Source organism: Strongyloides ratti (assembly GCF_001040885.1).
Source record: "Strongyloides ratti genome assembly S_ratti_ED321, chromosome : 2".
Taxonomy (NCBI): Eukaryota; Metazoa; Nematoda; class Chromadorea; order Rhabditida; family Strongyloididae; genus Strongyloides; species Strongyloides ratti.
This window is the reverse complement of record NC_037308.1, coordinates 2,096,594-2,115,002: the sequence shown is the minus strand read 5'-3', so window position 1 is coordinate 2,115,002 and position 18,409 is coordinate 2,096,594. Positions and strand designations below refer to the sequence as shown.

The 18,409-nt window shown below is 22.8% G+C and overlaps 9 protein-coding genes across 9 annotated transcripts; 5 read left to right on the top strand and 4 right to left on the bottom strand.

The window, feature by feature from the left end:
- Positions 1–57: 57 nt before the first annotated feature.
- Positions 58–2,913, top strand: SRAE_2000066200 (Probable ATP-dependent RNA helicase DDX49; the record flags this gene model as incomplete). Its single annotated transcript, XM_024651519.1, has 8 exons — positions 58–68; positions 392–430; positions 480–517; positions 618–646; positions 696–1,261; positions 1,506–1,599; positions 1,639–1,972; positions 2,009–2,913. The coding sequence occupies 8 exons, from the start codon at positions 58–60 to the stop codon at positions 2,911–2,913; spliced, it is 2,016 nt and encodes a 671-aa protein (XP_024505188.1).
- A 26-nt stretch (positions 2,914–2,939) lies between these two features.
- On the bottom strand, positions 2,940–3,703 carry SRAE_2000066100 (Hypothetical protein; the record flags this gene model as incomplete). Its single annotated transcript, XM_024651517.1, has 2 exons — positions 2,940–3,149; positions 3,194–3,703. The coding sequence occupies 2 exons, from the start codon at positions 3,701–3,703 to the stop codon at positions 2,940–2,942; spliced, it is 720 nt and encodes a 239-aa protein (XP_024505187.1).
- Positions 3,704–5,421: 1,718 nt separating this feature from the next.
- SRAE_2000066000 (Protein-tyrosine phosphatase, receptor/non-receptor type domain and Protein-tyrosine/Dual specificity phosphatase domain and Protein-tyrosine phosphatase, catalytic domain-containing protein) lies at positions 5,422–7,115 on the top strand (the record flags this gene model as incomplete). The annotated part of the gene is made up of 2 exons (XM_024651516.1): positions 5,422–5,463; positions 5,751–7,115. The coding sequence occupies 2 exons, from the start codon at positions 5,422–5,424 to the stop codon at positions 7,113–7,115; spliced, it is 1,407 nt and encodes a 468-aa protein (XP_024505186.1).
- A 416-nt stretch (positions 7,116–7,531) lies between these two features.
- SRAE_2000065900 (Cyclin-dependent kinase 1) lies at positions 7,532–8,460 on the top strand (the record flags this gene model as incomplete). The annotated part of the gene is made up of 2 exons (XM_024651515.1): positions 7,532–8,038; positions 8,080–8,460. 2 exons carry the CDS (start codon positions 7,532–7,534, stop codon positions 8,458–8,460), a joined length of 888 nt encoding a protein of 295 aa, XP_024505185.1.
- Positions 8,461–8,632: 172 nt separating this feature from the next.
- On the bottom strand, positions 8,633–9,288 carry SRAE_2000065800 (Hypothetical protein; the record flags this gene model as incomplete). Its single annotated transcript, XM_024651514.1, has 3 exons — positions 8,633–8,841; positions 8,895–9,154; positions 9,194–9,288. 3 exons carry the CDS (start codon positions 9,286–9,288, stop codon positions 8,633–8,635), a joined length of 564 nt encoding a protein of 187 aa, XP_024505184.1.
- A 482-nt stretch (positions 9,289–9,770) lies between these two features.
- Positions 9,771–10,418, bottom strand: SRAE_2000065700 (Hypothetical protein; the record flags this gene model as incomplete). Its single annotated transcript, XM_024651513.1, has 1 exon — positions 9,771–10,418. The coding sequence occupies one exon, from the start codon at positions 10,416–10,418 to the stop codon at positions 9,771–9,773; it is 648 nt and encodes a 215-aa protein (XP_024505183.1).
- Positions 10,419–10,590: 172 nt separating this feature from the next.
- On the bottom strand, positions 10,591–12,288 carry SRAE_2000065600 (Importin subunit alpha; the record flags this gene model as incomplete). The annotated part of the gene is made up of 3 exons (XM_024651512.1): positions 10,591–10,807; positions 10,858–12,158; positions 12,208–12,288. 3 exons carry the CDS (start codon positions 12,286–12,288, stop codon positions 10,591–10,593), a joined length of 1,599 nt encoding a protein of 532 aa, XP_024505182.1.
- A 1,024-nt stretch (positions 12,289–13,312) lies between these two features.
- SRAE_2000065500 (Uncharacterised protein family SERF-containing protein) lies at positions 13,313–13,620 on the top strand (the record flags this gene model as incomplete). The annotated part of the gene is made up of 2 exons (XM_024651511.1): positions 13,313–13,319; positions 13,382–13,620. 2 exons carry the CDS (start codon positions 13,313–13,315, stop codon positions 13,618–13,620), a joined length of 246 nt encoding a protein of 81 aa, XP_024505181.1.
- A 2,902-nt stretch (positions 13,621–16,522) lies between these two features.
- On the top strand, positions 16,523–17,086 carry SRAE_2000065400 (TspO/MBR-related protein family-containing protein; the record flags this gene model as incomplete). The annotated part of the gene is made up of 2 exons (XM_024651510.1): positions 16,523–16,648; positions 16,703–17,086. The coding sequence occupies 2 exons, from the start codon at positions 16,523–16,525 to the stop codon at positions 17,084–17,086; spliced, it is 510 nt and encodes a 169-aa protein (XP_024505180.1).
- Between the last annotated feature and the right edge of the window lie 1,323 nt (positions 17,087–18,409).

Genomic DNA, 18,409 nt, shown 5'->3' with positions numbered 1-18,409 from the left:
AAAGTGTTTTCTAAAAAAAATATTATTAAAATTTAATAAAATAAACTTTTTATCCGGATGTATAATTTGTATTAAATTTACAAAATAAAAATTTTTTATAATTATTTGTTTTATTATCTTTATTTTTAAAGTAAAATAATAAGATACATTATATTCTAATTCAGAAGAATCTTCCAGAAATCTCTCGAATACCTTATAGTAATAGTTTCATAACATTCATTGTTTTTTTTAACTATTATTATTTTTTGGATATTAAATTACCTTATAAATATATACTTACAAAACATTATTTTAGAAAAAATTGCCCTGTTATAGAATAAATTTTTTTATTAATAAAAAATTTTAATTTGATTAAAACTTAAAAAAATACACCATTAATCAAATTAAATAGGTTTACTAAATTTACTCAAAAATTACTAGTAATTCTTATGTAAGTTTTATTTCTAATTATAATAAATTAATAAAATTGCCCTTTCCAGATTGTATAAAAAAAATGGAAACACTGTTGCAGGCATGTGTAAGACTTGGATCAGATCAATTTACCCACAAATTTGGTATTCCAGAATTTGATAACTTATTTGAAAACGGTATTCAATGCGGAGAGTTATCAGAATTAGTTTCAGAAGAAAATTGTGGAACAACAAATGTAAGTACTTCACATATAATAAATGGTCCCAGCTAAATAAAATTTTTAGTTTTGTTACCAGTTGTTGGCTAATTTTCTTCAAGATCCAACAAAAATAAACGACAAATTAATATATATTGATACAAGCAAAAAATTTAGAATTGATAAACTAACAGAACTAATAAAAGATCAAAATGCAAAAAGTGTTGATAGTTTGAGGCGAATAATAGTAAAAAGAATCTTTTCAATAGATGAACTTCATGAAATTATTATAGGTTTGCCTGGATTTTTGAAACACACTCGTGTATCTTTAATGGTAATTAATTCAATTTATGGATGTATTTTGTCTCAAGAATTAATTGCAAATGACTATTTGTCAAGTGTTGAAAGGATTCTTTTTGGTCTCAAGAAATTGACTCAACAAGAAGGGATAGCTATATTAACAATAAATGCTTTAGTAAAATTTGAAAATAGTCATGAATTTGTACCATTGCTTGGACCTAAATGGTTAAAACAGATACCGAAAAGAGTATCATTACACAAAGATGTTTATGTCTCAAATATGGTAAGGAAAAAAGTATTTTTTTCAAAAAAATATGAAATTGGTCAATTGAATCGTACAATTGAAGTTGTCAGGTATATGATAACAGAAAATGGTATAGAAATTTATAAACTATGAAAATAATTAATATTAATATAAATGTACATAGATAAATGTATGTAAACTTAACGTAAAACTGTATAAAATTGTAAATATACTAATGTATATTATTCCAATAAAATTGTATATAAGACATTTTTTGTTTCTTACTTTTAAAAAGTAATAATTTTTTTTTATGTAAATCCTTTATTATTCTAATATGTCTACATCTTCAAATAGTACAGTAGATACAAAATTTTCTGATCTTGGTCTTGGATCATGGATTGTTAATCAATTAAAGGAGATGCAAATTAAGAAACCAACACCAGTGCAGGTTAGAAATATCTTATTTTAAGTTTTAATTAAAATTTAGATTAATTGTATTCCTAAAGTTCTTGAAGGAGTAGATGTACTTGGATGTTCAAAAACTGGTACAGGAAAAACATTAGCTTTTGCATTACCTATTCTTGAAAAGTTATCAGTTGATCCATATGGTATATATGCATTAATTATAACACCAACAAGAGAATTGGCATTTCAAATATCTGATCAATTGATAGCACTTGGAAAACCGATATCATTACGTTGTTCTACTATTGTTGGAGGTAGATCTCAAAATATTCAGGCAAATGAGTTAGCTAAAAAGCCTCATATTGTTGTTGGAACACCAGGAAGAATTGAAGATCATATTAGAAGTGATCCTAATGGTATTGCAAGATATTTTAGTAAAATACAATTTTTAGTACTTGATGAAGCTGATCAATTATTAGATGGACAATATTCTTTACAATTAAAATCTATCTTTTTAGCATTACCAAAAAAAAGGCAAACATTATTATTTAGTGCAACAATAACATCAGCATTAACACAACTTCATCAAGTTTCAATTCACAAACCTTATTTTTTTGAAGATGTAGATGAAGTTAAAACAGTAGATAAGTTAACTCAAAAATATGTTCTTTGTCCAGTTGGAGTTAAAGATGCTTATTTAGTATATGTTGTTAAAAATTATGTTGAAAAGAATGAAGATAGTTCTGTGTTAATATTTACTTATACATGCAAAGAAGCTCAAGCTTTAGCTATAATGTTTAATGCTTTGGGATTTAGTGTTTCAAGTTTACATTCAGAAATTTCACAAAAAGATAGAATGTCTGCTATCTCAAAGTTTAGAAATGGAAATGTTAAAGTTTTAATTTGTACAGATGTTGCTGCTCGTGGATTAGATATATCAAAAGTTGATCTTGTTGTTAATCATAATGTTCCAAGATGTACAAAAACTTACCTTCATCGTGTTGGAAGATCAGCTCGTGCTGGAAGATTTGGTGGTGCTTTAACTTTTGTTACTCAATATGATATTAGTCTTCTTCAGGCTGTTGAAGAGGCTGTTGGAAAAAAATTAGAGGAATTGAAGGTAGATGATAAAAAGGTAACAGAATATGCAAGTCAAGTTTTAATTATGAAAAAAGAAGCTGAAATAAAATTAGAGCAACGTAATTTTGGTGAAAGAAAGAAGATTAATAAAAGAAAGGATATGATAAGAAGTGGTTTAGATGATTCAGAGGTTGATAAAGTTCTTCAAGATCAAAGAAAAAGAAAGAAAGAATCATTAAAGAAGAATAATGAAAAGAAGAAAAAAATCAGTAGTTAAATTAAGTTTTTGTTTAGTTTTATTTTTTAAAAATATTTGTTATTTATAATGTATATAATGCTTATTAAATAAATTGTGTATTGTAAATGTTTTGAAGCAGAAGATGTTAAAAATTCAAGATAATGTTCATCTTTAACAGGATCACAATAATCAACAACAAATGGTAACATTGTCCATGCTTTTTTTGATTTCAATTTAAATTCTTTATCATTTAAATGATCTTCACATATTGGTTGCTAAAATAAAAAAAAAATTAATTATACTATATAATGTAAATTACATTTCTGATAATACAAGTTTCATCACATATATGACAAAATGTTATAGAACAACCAAGATGTATATAATCTTTTCCATAAACCCGTACAGATAATCTTCCATAACTTTGAGCTTCTCTTAATGTCATAATATTATAGTGAGGTGATTTCATCATACTTCCTTCAACAGTACAACCATCATGACCAATTATAAAAATAGGATTATTTTGACTTCCAATCCAACATTTATTAACTTTAATAATTAATTTTGGATTATTACATTTCCATTTAAGGCAGACAGTTGTATGCCATGAAATAGTATCATCAACTGTCATAGAAGGATTTTTACATGATTCTTTATGTATAGTAAAATTACAGTCAACATCAGAAGTAGTAATATTTTTTGGTAAATTATATTTTAATGATTCCAATATGACATGTGTATCAGAATTAATTAATTGTGTATAATCAGTAAGTGATAATTTTATAAAAAATGATAAAAAATTAAAAAAAATTAAACTTATAAATTTCATGATGTATTTACGATAAATAAAAATGAATTGAAAAATAAGAAGATTTTTTATTAAATATTTTAGAGATATAAACACAGTTATATCATAATAGTACAAATATATGTATATATAAAGTTTTTATTTTAATATATCTTTATGAAAGCTCTTAGACAAGTAAAAAAAAAATCTTTTTGGATATAAAGATATATATGTCAAGAAATTTTTAGAAAAATAGTAGAAAAAGTTTACTTGATGTCCCTTGAGTGTCTATTTTACTATTGTTCCATGAGGCAATTGATGATTTTATGAGATGAGATGTAATTTATAAAATAGTATTGGTAGAATAAGTTAAATTTATCAAATATGCCAAAGAACTTTTAATGATAAGTAGTAAATTGTGTTAAAATTATAATAATTCTTTTATTTTTAAACTTTATGGTTAGTTATTTAAAAGAAATATGTATTTAAGTTATGTAATAATTTCTCTAAACCATCCTATATGGTTGGTTGTACTTGAAATTAAAAAAAAAAATTTTTTTTTTTGTAAAATTTTGATAAATGCTTATATTTGTTACAATTTTAGATAAATCTTTTTGAATTTTTTTTTATTATGATAAAAAGTACTTGTGATAATATATTTCGATTGATTATTTTTATGAAAATGTTTTACTAAAATAATAAATGTACTTTCATTTACAATAATTTATTATTATTAAAAAATAAGTTTCAAATGTTTAAAAGTATTTATTAGTCAAAAGAAATGACAGACATTTATCTAAAAGCATTAAAAAAGAATGTTAAACTTTGTATAGTTAAAAAAAAGAAATATCAATGTAACAATTTATTTAATAAAAAATTAGGATAAACATGCTAGTAATTTCTTTTTCAAAATATATTTGAAAGTACAATATTTTTTTGTCTAAATAGTATAGAAATAACATTTTATGCTTATCTATCTTTTAATCAACTGTAACTTTTTCTTTAAAACCATTTAACTATTACCCATTAAATTTTAACTTTATTAAGAAATACTTTTATTTTTTATTTAGTGTTATTTTATTGCTTTTTTAATCACTTTGTGAAAAACAATTTATCATTTAAAAATCATTTTAAAAAATGTATTTAAAACTTATTTTAAAAACTCTCATTTAAATTGATACTGTAAATTACTAGAAGTTATAATTTTTTTTTTTTTTTTTTTGAAAATGATAAAGTGTATTAAATATTTAATAATAATAAATAAAACATTAATTGGATTCCTAAAATTTTATTTTTTTATTAAGAAAATAATTGAAATTTTTTAAATTTAATTATGATGTCTGATTTTTAGCATTTTGTTAATTAGAAAAAAATTTAAATAAATTCTTGGTCTTTTTTTGTTTTTACCATAAAATGATTTTAAAAAATTAAAAATAAACATTTTTTCTTTTTATAAATTGAGTCTTTTAAAAATCCGAATTGAATGACCAAGTATGATAAAAGTAAGCATTCAAAAATGTAACGATTTATTAAAAAAATCAGACTTCAAAACTTCATTAATTATTGATCTTTTGGATGGATTTTGTAGTAACCTTTTTGATTCCTCATCAAAAATTTCAAAAAAAATATAATTAATAAGTTTAATTTAAAATCTTTATGAAATCTAAGACAATCATAAGGATCTCCTTCAGCAATATTTTTATGAAAGTATCTTATTTCAGATATTATTACAGATTTTCTTTCTTCTTGTACTTTCAATAATGTTTAATAATTATATAACTTTAAAATTAAAAAAATATTTGGTAAGTCATTGAAACAACTGAACATTTAGATAATTAAGATTCTTATTATTTTCTATTTTTTTTTCATATTTCTAAAAAAATTATTTTAAATATATTTTAACTTAATAAATTTAATCTATTTAATTTTTATTTTATTTTCAATTTTTGTTACTAAAAATAAAAAAAAAATTAATATAATTATACATTTTTGAATAGATAATTGATTATTATATATCAATTATAGTTAAATTTCCATTTCTATATTTAAGATAAAAAAAAAAAAATGTTATATTATAATATCTTATTAGGCTTCTCTTTTGACAATGACAAAATTAAAAGGTTTATTTAAAATATTTAAAAAGAAATCTTTACAAACAGCTAATCATGTAAACGAAGAAGAACGTGTAATTGATGAAAGTCAAAGAAAATCTATTAGAACGGTAAAAAGGTGCCTACCACAACATGAGGTAACAGAACTTACTCCATCAATTAGTATTAAAAAAGAATCAAAACGTCAACAATCTAGGTTAACTAATAAAAAAAAACTTCAACTACATAGTCACGATACTTTGTCAAATAAACCAAAAAAATTAAAACAGGGTCTTGATGGAAATGCAAAAAAAAGTCCTAAAGAAATGGCAGAAATGTTTACAGAATTTGCTATTAGTAAAGAAATTAAAGGACTTAAAGATATATATGAACAAGAATTTAATGGTGAACTCAAGATAGTATTTGGTAATTTTATTGCATGTAATGGTGAAAAAAATGTTAAAAAAAATAGAAATAAAGAAATACCATGTTTAGATAGTTCCAGAGTTCGCCTAATTATCAATGATGGTTCTGATTCAGATTATATACATGCTAATTATCTTCCAACATCTATAGCTGGTGACAGGATGATTCTTACACAAGCTCCAATGAGTTATACACAACAAACATCTAATAATGGACAAAGTCTCAATCTAACAACAGCTACAGATTTTTATCGTATGTTGGAACAAGAAGAAAGTGAATATGTAATAATGTTATGTAAATTTGGTGAAGACAAAGATACTCTTTGTTATCAATATATTCCAACAAATGGTACTATAAATATTGGACAATATAAGATAACTCTTTTAAAACGTGAAACAATGCAAACAGATAATAATATTGTTCTTTCAACTATTCAATATTGTAGAGGAGAAAATAAGTTACGAGAGTTTACTCATATTCAATATATGAATTGGCCAAAAGAAGGATTCCCTCAACCATGGGAATTAACACCTATAACAGTTTATTCTAAAGTTAAAGATTCTCAAAAACCAATAGTAATTCATTGTACAAGTGGTGTTAGAAAAACATGTACAATTGCTGGAATATTTATGGCATTAGATGAATTTGAAAATGGAACACTTCCAAATTCATTTTCTCCTATTATCAAACATTTAAGAACATATAGATTTATGGCTGTTCGTACACCAATTGAATTTCTTTATATGCATCTACAATTAATTCATTATTTTCTTCATAAACAATTAATTGATAGTACCCAAAAATTATTATCATTTTTCGATGATTATGATCCAGCTCATAGAAAACAAGCTTTAAAAGAAAAAGAAACTAAATGCATTTCAGCATATGGTTTAAAAAGTGCTTCAACACCACAGACAAATTCAAATCAACAAACATGATGTAATTTTACTTTTTCATTTTATTTTTATAATAATTTACGATATATAATATTAACAAAAATAGATATAACTTTGATTTAATCTGTAGTTGATTGCAACATCCATTATCTTAATAAACATGTTTATTCATTCTTTTCTTCGTTTTTTTTAATTATCAAATAAATTAGAATTTTGTAATTTATTTAAAAAAAAAATAAATTGAAAAATCATAATATATTTGTAAGTAAATTTTTATAATGTCAGAAAAAAAAAATATTACAGAAAACATTCTTCCAAATTTACAGTAACTAATCTGTCATTTAATTTTTACTAGTTTTTTTTTTTAATTTCTAATAATTAACAAAAACTTTAACAATTTAACGTATAAAGTTATATAAAAAAAATAATATTTATATTTTAATAATATTAATTTTATTATGATAAAAAAACTTCATAATATAAATAATTTTCAAGTTCTCAAAAAAATTGGATCAGGAACATTTTCAACTGTATATAAAGTAAAAGAAATAACAACTGGAAGATTTTTGGCAGTAAAAAAAATATGGACATCATCAGATCCTAAATGTAGAGATTTCATGCATGAAGTTAATACACTTTTACGTTTAAAAAGTAAATATATTATTGAAATTAAATATTTTTCAATAAGATTTAAAAGATTATATATTTTTACAAGTTTACATAAAGATAACTTAGCAACACTTTTAAATATACATAAAAAAATAGAATATTATTTACCAACTAATGTTATACAATATATTATGTTACAATTAATTAGTGGTGTAAGATATTGCCATAGAAAAAATATTATTCATAGAGATATTAAACCAGAAAATATTGTTATTGATAAAGATTTTAAATTACGATTAGCTGATTTTGGTAGTTCATTAGATATTAGAAAAAAACCAATTGATAATATTAAATTTGTAAGAACTTTTTATTAATATTATTTTTATATTTTTTTTAGGCAACTACATATGAATATGCAGCACCAGAAATAGGTTTTAATATTGGAATGGATTTATTTTCTCAAGATGTCTGGTCAATAGGATGTGTTTTTGCTGAGTTACTTACCAATAAACAATTATTTTGTATGAAAGATTCATCAGAATTGAGATTTATTTCAATATATAAAGTAGTTGGTATACCTACAGAAGATCAAAAAATTATGAATATTTTAAAATTTTATAAAATGGATTTAAATACTAAACCATTAATAACTATAGAAAAATTGTGTGGACTTGAGGAAGAATCTAAAGAAATAAACTTACTTAAATCATTTTTAAACCCAAACTATATGTTAAGAATAAATCTTCATGATGCTATAAATCATAAATTTTTTTCTTAATTATATATAAATATTAATAATATAAACTAATAAAATTATCTATCATAACATATATATATTTTGTAATATTTTTTAAATTATTTTAAAAGAAATATAAAAGTTATTATGATTAAATTATTCATTAAGTATATGTTTACAAAATATAAATATATATATATATTAATATTTTTCTTTAACGTCGATCACCATAATATCTTTCATTTTGTTGTGTATACAAAATTCTATCAACATATGGTGATGTTCTGGGTAATCTTTGTCTTTTTAATGAATAATAACGATCTTCAGATAGTATTTCAGGACCATTATCATAATCTTTTTTTTTTCTTCCTTTTGGTATTGGTTTATCACTATTTTCATATATTGTAATATTTTTTTGTTCTACTAAAAATTAATAATCTAATAATAAAAAAAAAAAATAAATATTATTTTCTTACAAGGTGCTGGTTGGTGAGTTATTATACCAGGTTGAGTTGGATTGGTAGTAACTATAGGATGTGTTGTTATTATTGTTGGTGGTTGTGGTGGTACCTGTTGAATAGGTTGATTTTTATTTTTACTTCCTTTTTTTGTATTAAGTCCCATTCCAGCTAAACATGCAGCAAATGCTGTACAAAGACATGGTGAACATAATAAACATATTATTAAAAAAAATATTATTAATCCTGTTATTATATATATCCAATATGAAACATCCCTTAAAAAATAATTTAATTTTTTATATATATAAATTTACCAATCAAATAATCCACATCCATAACCATATCCATAAGAACAACCTCCACCTCCATACATTCCACCCCCATATCCACCATAATTACCATAAAACATACCAGAAATATTTTTAATAAATAGTAATAATATTATAAAATAATTTTTTAACAATCGACTTGACATTTTTATTAATTTTATAATATTTTACTAGTAAAATTTAAAATTATTAGGTGAACTTTCATAGTCAATTTATAAAAAAGAAATCAAGTTTTAAATTTATATTCAATATCTTGAAATTCCATATTAAAAATTTATCTTAATACCTGTACTTGGACAAAATATCTTTACAAATTCAAACATCATATTAATGGTCCTTGTCATATCATGTTCAACATAAATATAATTGTTCAAAATTTTGAAATAATAAAATAAATAATATGATTGTTTCGTGATATATAGTATATAAAAACTTTTTCTATATTTAAAATTATTGGTAATGTTTATTAAAATAATTCATTAAAATCAAAAATATATTACAATATCAAAAAAAAAAAATTATTCTTAAAATAATTGTAATATATCTAGAAGACTATTAAAAATTAGTATAAAGAATTATTTAAAGTATAATTATGCATCCATTTACGAAGATATCTATTAGATAATTTAATATTTGTTCCCAATTCATTCATTGAAATAACAAGATTTTCTACTTCTTGTGGTATTGGGACACATCTTTTTTCTTGAACAAAAGTATTTATTGAACAATAATATAAACCTTTATTTTTTGATAATAAAATATTTGAAAAATCATTAAAAGTTTCTAATATTTCATAAACTAAATTACAATTGCCTTCTATTGATGATAAACATAATTCTCCACAAAGATTACCTTTCTCAATTGCTGATAAAATTGTTCCAAGAGAAAAAGTAAAATTTTCTTTTAATGCTTCACGAATAATAATATCTTCATAAATATAATATAATGCTTCATATGCAAATGAATCATTTTCTTCAGCTATTTTAAAAAGTGAATTAAAAATGCTTTTACCTTCTTTTAATTCTTTAATCAATTCCTCTAAAAGATTCGTATCATTTTCATTGCTATTTTCAATGATAAAACTATCACTTTTTTCAGCAAAAATTTCTAAAAGTGATGGTGTACAGTTGTTTCTTAAGAATGTTTCAATTCCAGTTAATGATTGGTTAGTATAAGAATTTACTTGTTTGTTAAAATCATAAAACGACATTTCCGGAATTAAGTTATAAAAAAAAAAGATAACAATATAAGATAACGACAAAATATATTTATTTACAATGAACCGATAATTTAACATTTAACAATCCCTATATACAAATTTTTATAAGAAGCAAACAATACAATGATACAGGTTTATTCAAAATAAACTAATTATATTATATTTACAATTCCATTCTTTGAGATTTGATATATTGGTCATTTTCCTCACTATCATAACCATCTCCACAAATATTATCCTCATCTTGAAAAAATGATTCTATTATTTTAACACTAATACTGCTAATTTTTTCATTATCTCCAAGTTGAAAATCTTCAAAAATATCAAGACCACCACATTCTTCTATAGTATCCTTAATATACTCTAATTTTTCAGGTAAACTAAAAAAAAATATATTTCAAATTATAAATAAATTCTATTAAAAACTTACCAAGAACTATAAGTATCCAAAATATAATACATACATTCTAACAAATTACAAATATAATCATTACCAACGCTATTTTTTAATCCAGAGATGATAACTTTAATTCCATTATTTTTAACAATTTCTTTTACTTGATGTTTTGAACAACCATTTACAAAATTAGATAAAAACCAACTACATTCAATTCGTACTTTAGAAATTCCCGAAGAAAGATTTTTAATGACGAAAGGAATCAAATTACAGGAGACAATTTCATTGATATGTGCTTCAGGTCCCGCAACAACATTAGATAAAATCCAGATACAACTATATAAAATATCAACATCATAAGATTTTCTTTGTAATAGGCAAGGAAAAATTTGCTTAAATATCCCTGATTGAATTAATACATCACAATATCTTTCTGTTCCTTGAGCAAATCTTCCAATAACCCGTAAAGCTCCAAGAATTAAATAATTTTCATCAGATCCAAGAAAAGATATCATATAGTGAAATATTGGTTGGGTTGCAAAATATTTTAATTGATCATCACTGGCATCTTTTATTAAATATGATAATCCCCAACAAGCATCATTTCTTACAGCTATATCATTATATCTTAACAAATCACGGACATATTTTACGGATTGTTGAAATACTTCGCTTGGTAAACTAGTATTCTTGTGTCTGGCAAGATTTGAAAAAAGCCATGCAATATTTCGAACAACTGTAATAGGTAATTCTCCAAGATCTTTCATAATAACTTCTATAGATTTGAATAATCCTGATTTCATTGCTATATCCCGATATTGTTGAGAATCACCCACAATGTTGGCTAACGCCCAAATACATTGTTCAGTTAACTCACTATTATAATGATGGTTATTTAAATATTGTAGAAGTATAGGAATAACACCGGCATCAACAACAGCTTTTGTATGATCAGAAGTTCCTGAAGCAATATTCGTAATAGACCAAGCTGATTCATAAACAATATCTTTATCCTTAGATTTAAGTCCATTTACAAGAATTTTCAACAATCCAAGATGTAAAAGGCAGTCAATTGGAGCAACTGAATGTTGTGATAATATACGTCGAATGTCCCGATACAAATAAAGTGGTATATTTTCCTCCATTTCCCGATTTTTAAATTCATCTGCAATACTTACAAGTTCACCTTCAGCTATAGATAATGCTTCAGAAGTTTCAAGATTAACTTTGCTATCTATACTATCAGGAATAATATTTCTTTTTTTATTTAAAATAAAATCTCTTTTCTCCTTTCGAAGGAAAACTCTTACTTCAGCACGCCTACGTTTTAATTCCTAAAGAAGTTATTTTTAAAATAATTCTAATAAATAACAAAAAACTTACATCACACTTTCCATTATTCTTGTATTGTTGACCTCTAACATTATCAATTTCTTTATTGGTTCGATCACTAAGTGATGCCATAATTAAAGTCCAAAAAAATAACTATTAAAAAAAGCTACTTCTACAGAGAATAATGATAATAACTACAACAATGATAGTTAATTATAAAAAATCTAAAAAAAAAAAAAATATAAACCATTGAAAATTAATCTAAAATATGAATAGTATAATTTCTAAAATAAAAAAAACCACTATATTTTGTGAGAGCTAAAATTGTTTGATGACATTTATGATTGAAAAAAATAAGTAAAAAAGCTACCAAATTAAAAATAACCATGATCAATATAATTAAACATTTTTGGAAAGGTATTATTTTTAATACAAACTTTATCACACATATATGATAAGCAATATTTGTACATAAATTTTACTACTATATTTTAATAACAGCAAATATATACATTTAGAAAAATGAATGTTATTTTTTTATACAAATATATATCATCTAACTGAATATAAAAAAGGGCATATGATAATGTGATGAAAATTGTATTTTTCTCCTCGACTCTTGGAAAGAATTTTGCTATGGTACATAATGTATCTCTCTTTGTAAAGATGAGTAAAAGAGATATTAAATTTTATAATTTATTTATGATTTGTTGTCAAAATTTTGTTTAAATTATTTTTTTTTTTTATTAATCCAGCTTATCTTCTTTTTCTTCGTATTTGTTATTTTAATTTTTTTTTTCTGTATTTTTTCCCTTCTGTCTTTGCTATTCTCTTATCATCTAGTGTCATTTTTTTTTTTCATAGGTAAAACATTACATGAGAAGGTAGTTTGCATCAATTAATAAGTATCTTGTGATAAAAGTGAAAATTATAGTTTCACAATAATTTCCTTTCTTTTTTTTTAATTATATCTTAATAATATATCTATCTGTATGACCTATATTTTGTTTTACAAATCTCTGCCTTCTTTTCTGTGAAATATTAAAACTATCAAACTTTAAACAAATTTATTATATATACTGGATCATTGCAGTTTTAATCAATCGATTACTTCTGATCATTCCTATATATTGTATATTTATAAACTTTTATAAAAATGGCTCGTAAGTTTCCTTGATTTTTAGAATTGTTTTTTAATAAAAGAAAACAACAAGTAGATTTTCAGGTGGTAACCAACGTGATTTAGCTCGTGAGAAGAATCTTAAGAAACAGAAAGAGTTGCAAAAAGCTAAGGGAGCTGCTAATAAAGGTGCAAATGTTGGGATGAATTTTGATGCTCGCCAACAACGTGATGCTGAACTTATGAGGAAAAAACAAGAAGCTGCTGCTGCAAAAAAAGCCGCTGAGGATGCAGCTAATCTTGCCAAAGGGCCTAAAGTTGTTAAATACGATCCTTTAAAATAACCTAAATATTCTATACTATATATATACATAGCCGGGGAATGAGCTATGGAGATTTTCTTCAACTTTTAATTATTAATAAAATATTATGAGAAAAAAAAATTATATTTATATATAGATATTTTTTTGAAATTACTATTTGTTGAAACATGGTTATTCAGGGTGATATTGAAATGTAATTAAGTATAAGAGTAAAAGAAAAAGTTTATGATCATAGCTTCTTGTAGCAAATGATTTTAAAGTTAGGCATCAAGTTTTAAAATTGCATGAGTTTTTTCAATGAAATACTTAGAAATGAAAACAAAAAACACTATGAAGCAATTTGTTGTCCTATATTTTGTATACACTATTATTTGCATATCTTATATTTTTTTTCTTAGAATATTTTAGTATAACCAAACTTTTTATATTAATTGTAATATGTTTCTATACTTTTAATCAACATGACTTTTTATAAATTAGTTTATTCAGAACGGCAATAGGGAGACATTATGCATTTTTCTATTTTTTGACTGAAATAAGTATTGTTGTAAACATATTTTTTGCTTTAAAAGTATAAGCTAAGGAATAATAACTGTCATTTAGTTTTCCTTTTTTAAATATTAAACTTTAAGCTAGATATATATGCTACAAAATTAACTTTTTAAAAAAAATGTTTCTAGGAAGTTTTGTTAGTTAGAATTTAAAAAAATTCCAAGTAATAGTATTGTTATCAAATATACAAAACGAGATTAAACGTAAATTTAATTTTCTTATAAATATTGATAGAAAAATCCAAAGTAAGCTGTGAATTTCAAATTGAAAATAAAAATAAATTCTGAATTTTTATCATTCACTATAAAATATATAAAAAAATATATTTATGAAAATTGGATTTTAATATTAATACCTAGAAAATAATCATTTTAAAAAAAACATTAGTAACTTCTTTTAAAATAAAGTTCCTAACAAGCAGTTTTCACCAAACGATTGAAGAAATTTTTAAGCTCTTCATAGTATTGAATTATAAAATTTTAACTTTTGTTTTTTAAAAACATTAAAAAGTTTATTGATATAAGATTTCACAAAAAATTTTAAAACATTTATTAAAAACAAAAAGAATAAAAAATAAATATATAATGTAAAAAATTACTGTGCTGTTTATTAGGAAATGTTTGTTTATCTTTGATTAAAAATTTGGTAGTTTATTGTGTTATTTGTTTACAATGTCTATATAGATGCACGTGACAAGAAGTTTAAACTCGTTTTTACTATTTAAAATAAAATTGATAGTGCAGAGTATTTTATTATGGCACTATGCTAAACAATAGTATATGTCTTTATTGATGTTGGAAAAGATTTTTAACTCTATCTAATTCTTTTAACAACATATTTTAAAAACTATTTTGCTCCATTGCCTTTAAATAATAAAATAAACTTTACAAACAAATGATTCTTTATTTTTTAATTTGAGAATATTTACAACAAAGAAATTGGGATAAATCTATATTCTGCAAGCTTGTCATATTGTTTATCACTCTCTAGCTATTACCAGAGCTAAAATTTAAAATTTGTAAGGCTTTTATCATTTCTTCAATTTTTAATTTTAAACACCTACCCATTTATTTTAAATAACATTTGACCGACCTATGATCTATTATTGTAAAATATTTTTTCATGTTTTGCCATTTATTATTTGATTTGTTGTTATTGTCCCACAACGAAGAATACTTTTTTTTAATTTAATTTAATATTATAAAAAAGATATCTACGCAACGTGATATTTAGTTTTTTATATAATGTGAATCGAATCTATGTTTGCCCCAAAAAATTCAACCATTTTTAATTTTATATTATACAGGAAGTAAAAAAAAATTTACTGTTTTTTATACTTAAATAGAATGATTTTTTTTTCTTAAAGTTAGAAATTTTACTTGCTTTACTACCAATTATTTTTATATAACTCTGAAACTATTTGCTTCTACTGTTGGTCTTTCTCAATTTAAAAGAAAATTTAGTTTTTTTTAACTTTAAGAAATTATTATTGGTATTACTTTGTACTCAATCATGATGTTTGATGAAAAAAAAGCATATCTTATACTTCTAAGAATCACCATAAAATTCAATGACATCTTTATCATCGTGTTGAATATATATACTTTCCCAAAATAAAACTTATGTATTTTTGTTTTTTTTATTAAATAACTAATTATTAAATATTTTTTATTAATAGTATTATTTAAATTGTGTTTTCTACCAGAAACTACATTTTTGTCATTCCGTGAAACATGCACAAATTTCAGATCTATATTTAAGTTTCAAAGATTAGTTAGTCATATATTTTTATCTACCAGTCTCATGTTTAATATACTTTAGCTAGAAATGTATTTCTGTCATTCTATCCTATATTGATGTCTTTGTTCATGCAACAACGTTTATGTTTTCTATCCTTTCTACAATATTTTTTTTTTTGGTATAAATTGTATCATTGTAAGGCAAAAATGTTATTTTGACACATATTTTCATAACCATTTTCAAAAATATATACATATTTTTTACTTAATACTCCTTAACTTTATATTAGTGTTGTCTTCATTACCCATCCCACCTTTTGGTTTCATTCTATCATCTTTTTTTTTACTTTATATCTACTGTTATAATATTACTTCATTGAAAACGTGCAATTATATACAACATTTTTACCTAGTTTATTTGATATTATGAAAAAAAATTAAGAAAGACGACTTTCTAACCAATAGTGTTAGTATTATTTTATATATGTTTTTGTGTATATGTATTTTTTTTTTAAAAACATTTTAAAGTGTTGTTTGTAATATTGATTTTCGGTAGTTGTCTTACATTTAATAATAGTTATATTTGTATTATTACTTTATAGATCAACAAATTTTGACTTTTACTTAAAAATATGATTCATACTTGGACTGAATGTGATACAAAAAAAGCATTACTTAGCGCTCTCGTTCCAGCTGGTGTCAGTGCATTTACTGCTTACTCTGTCTTTAAAGATAAAAGTGTTGAAGAATTTTTAAAAGTGAGTTTTTAATTTATCATATTATTTTGATTAAAAAAAATTTTTTTTCTTTAGTCAACATGTGAATGTAAATGTGTTCCAAAAGATCCAGTTGTCTACAGTGCTTTAGACGTCCTGACCTTTACTCCAATGGGTTATGCTGCATACATGGTTTTCAAGCATGGAGGTGGATTTGACTACAATGATACAAAAGTAGCCATGGCTCTTTATGGATGTACATTAGCTTCATGGTTAGGATTTATTCCAGTATCCAAGAAAAAGGACAGAAAATTACTTTTTGGTTATGGTGCTTTACATAGCGCTTTAGCTATTGGTACTTGTTATGCTTTTTATCAAATTGACAACGTTGCCGGAAAACTTTGTGTTCCTGTTGCTCTTTTGACAAGTATCTATACACTTATGTCTTATGGAGGATACAGAAAATTTTGTAGTAACTAATTTCTAAAGTTTTGAGGTCGTTTCGTCTTCCTTGTCTGTGGAGATTCATTTTTGTAACTAACTACTAATAAAATTAGTAGTTTATTTTTTTGTCATAGAAAATTTGGTACTATTCAATTTTGGTGGGTCCATTTTTTCTTGAATAAAATTAAATAAAATATATTTTTTTTATTTTTAATGCGTTTATTTTTAATCGTGATTTTTTTTCCAACAAAAAGAATATCATTCTTAAAAATAGAAAGTAAATTTCCATAAATTTATTATAAAAATAAAAGATTATAAATATGTTTACTAGAAAATAATTAGTAACATTTTTTAAATAAAGATTATGGAGATCAAGTACCACAGAATTGTCGAAAATGCCTTCTTTAACAAACTGTCAAGATTTCAAAAGGAAATTTAAGTTTTAAAATTTTTTTAAAAATAAAATCAAAAAAGTTTTGAAATAAATTTTTAAAAATATATAAAAGAAAACAAGAAGCAGAAATTTAAATAATAATAAGTACAATTATCACAGTGGTATAAATTTTTTAATGATATGTATGATTCATTTAAAAAAGTAACTGATAAAGAAAAAAAATTACTAACTTTTTTTAAAACAATGATATTAAGATTATGATTTAAAGTTTACGTTGAGATACTATTCATAAATTAACTCCGAAAATATTCTCTCAAAATAACAATTTTAGAGTTTCTAAATTTAGAAATAAAAATAAATAAATAATTTCATATATGTAGTTTGAAAATTATTTATTAAAAAATGTATAATTATTGTGTGTTTTATGTATTTATTTTTTAACCTGTTTTTTTGGTACTATACAAAGATATCACTATTAATTTTTGACAACGCCATTTTTTTGAAGATTATTATACAGAAAAAACCTAATTCTTATGTAAAATGAAAGATAGGAAGAAATTTATTTTATTTTTTATGTTATTTCAAAAGTTAATTACTTTGATTTATTTAACTAGTCCTTTGACTAATGAATTTTTAACCTTTAAACATTTTATTTAACTTTATTTACAAACAAAAAATAATTTTTTTTTAAAATATTTATTTAACTTTTAAAAAAAGTATCCAAAATATAAATATTATCTAGATTCTTAAAAACAAATTGAATTTAAAAATGGGTCTTTTTTTCTTCAATTTGTATACAATCAGTTAACCATGATCAGAAAGAATAAATATATTTATCAATAAAATTTTTTTTATTACTACATAAATTTAAAAATCTAAAAACTAATAAAGATAAAAATGCTAGTATTATTTTGTTTACAAAATATTTTTTATTAAAATAAAACAACAGGGAGATTCTATTTTGA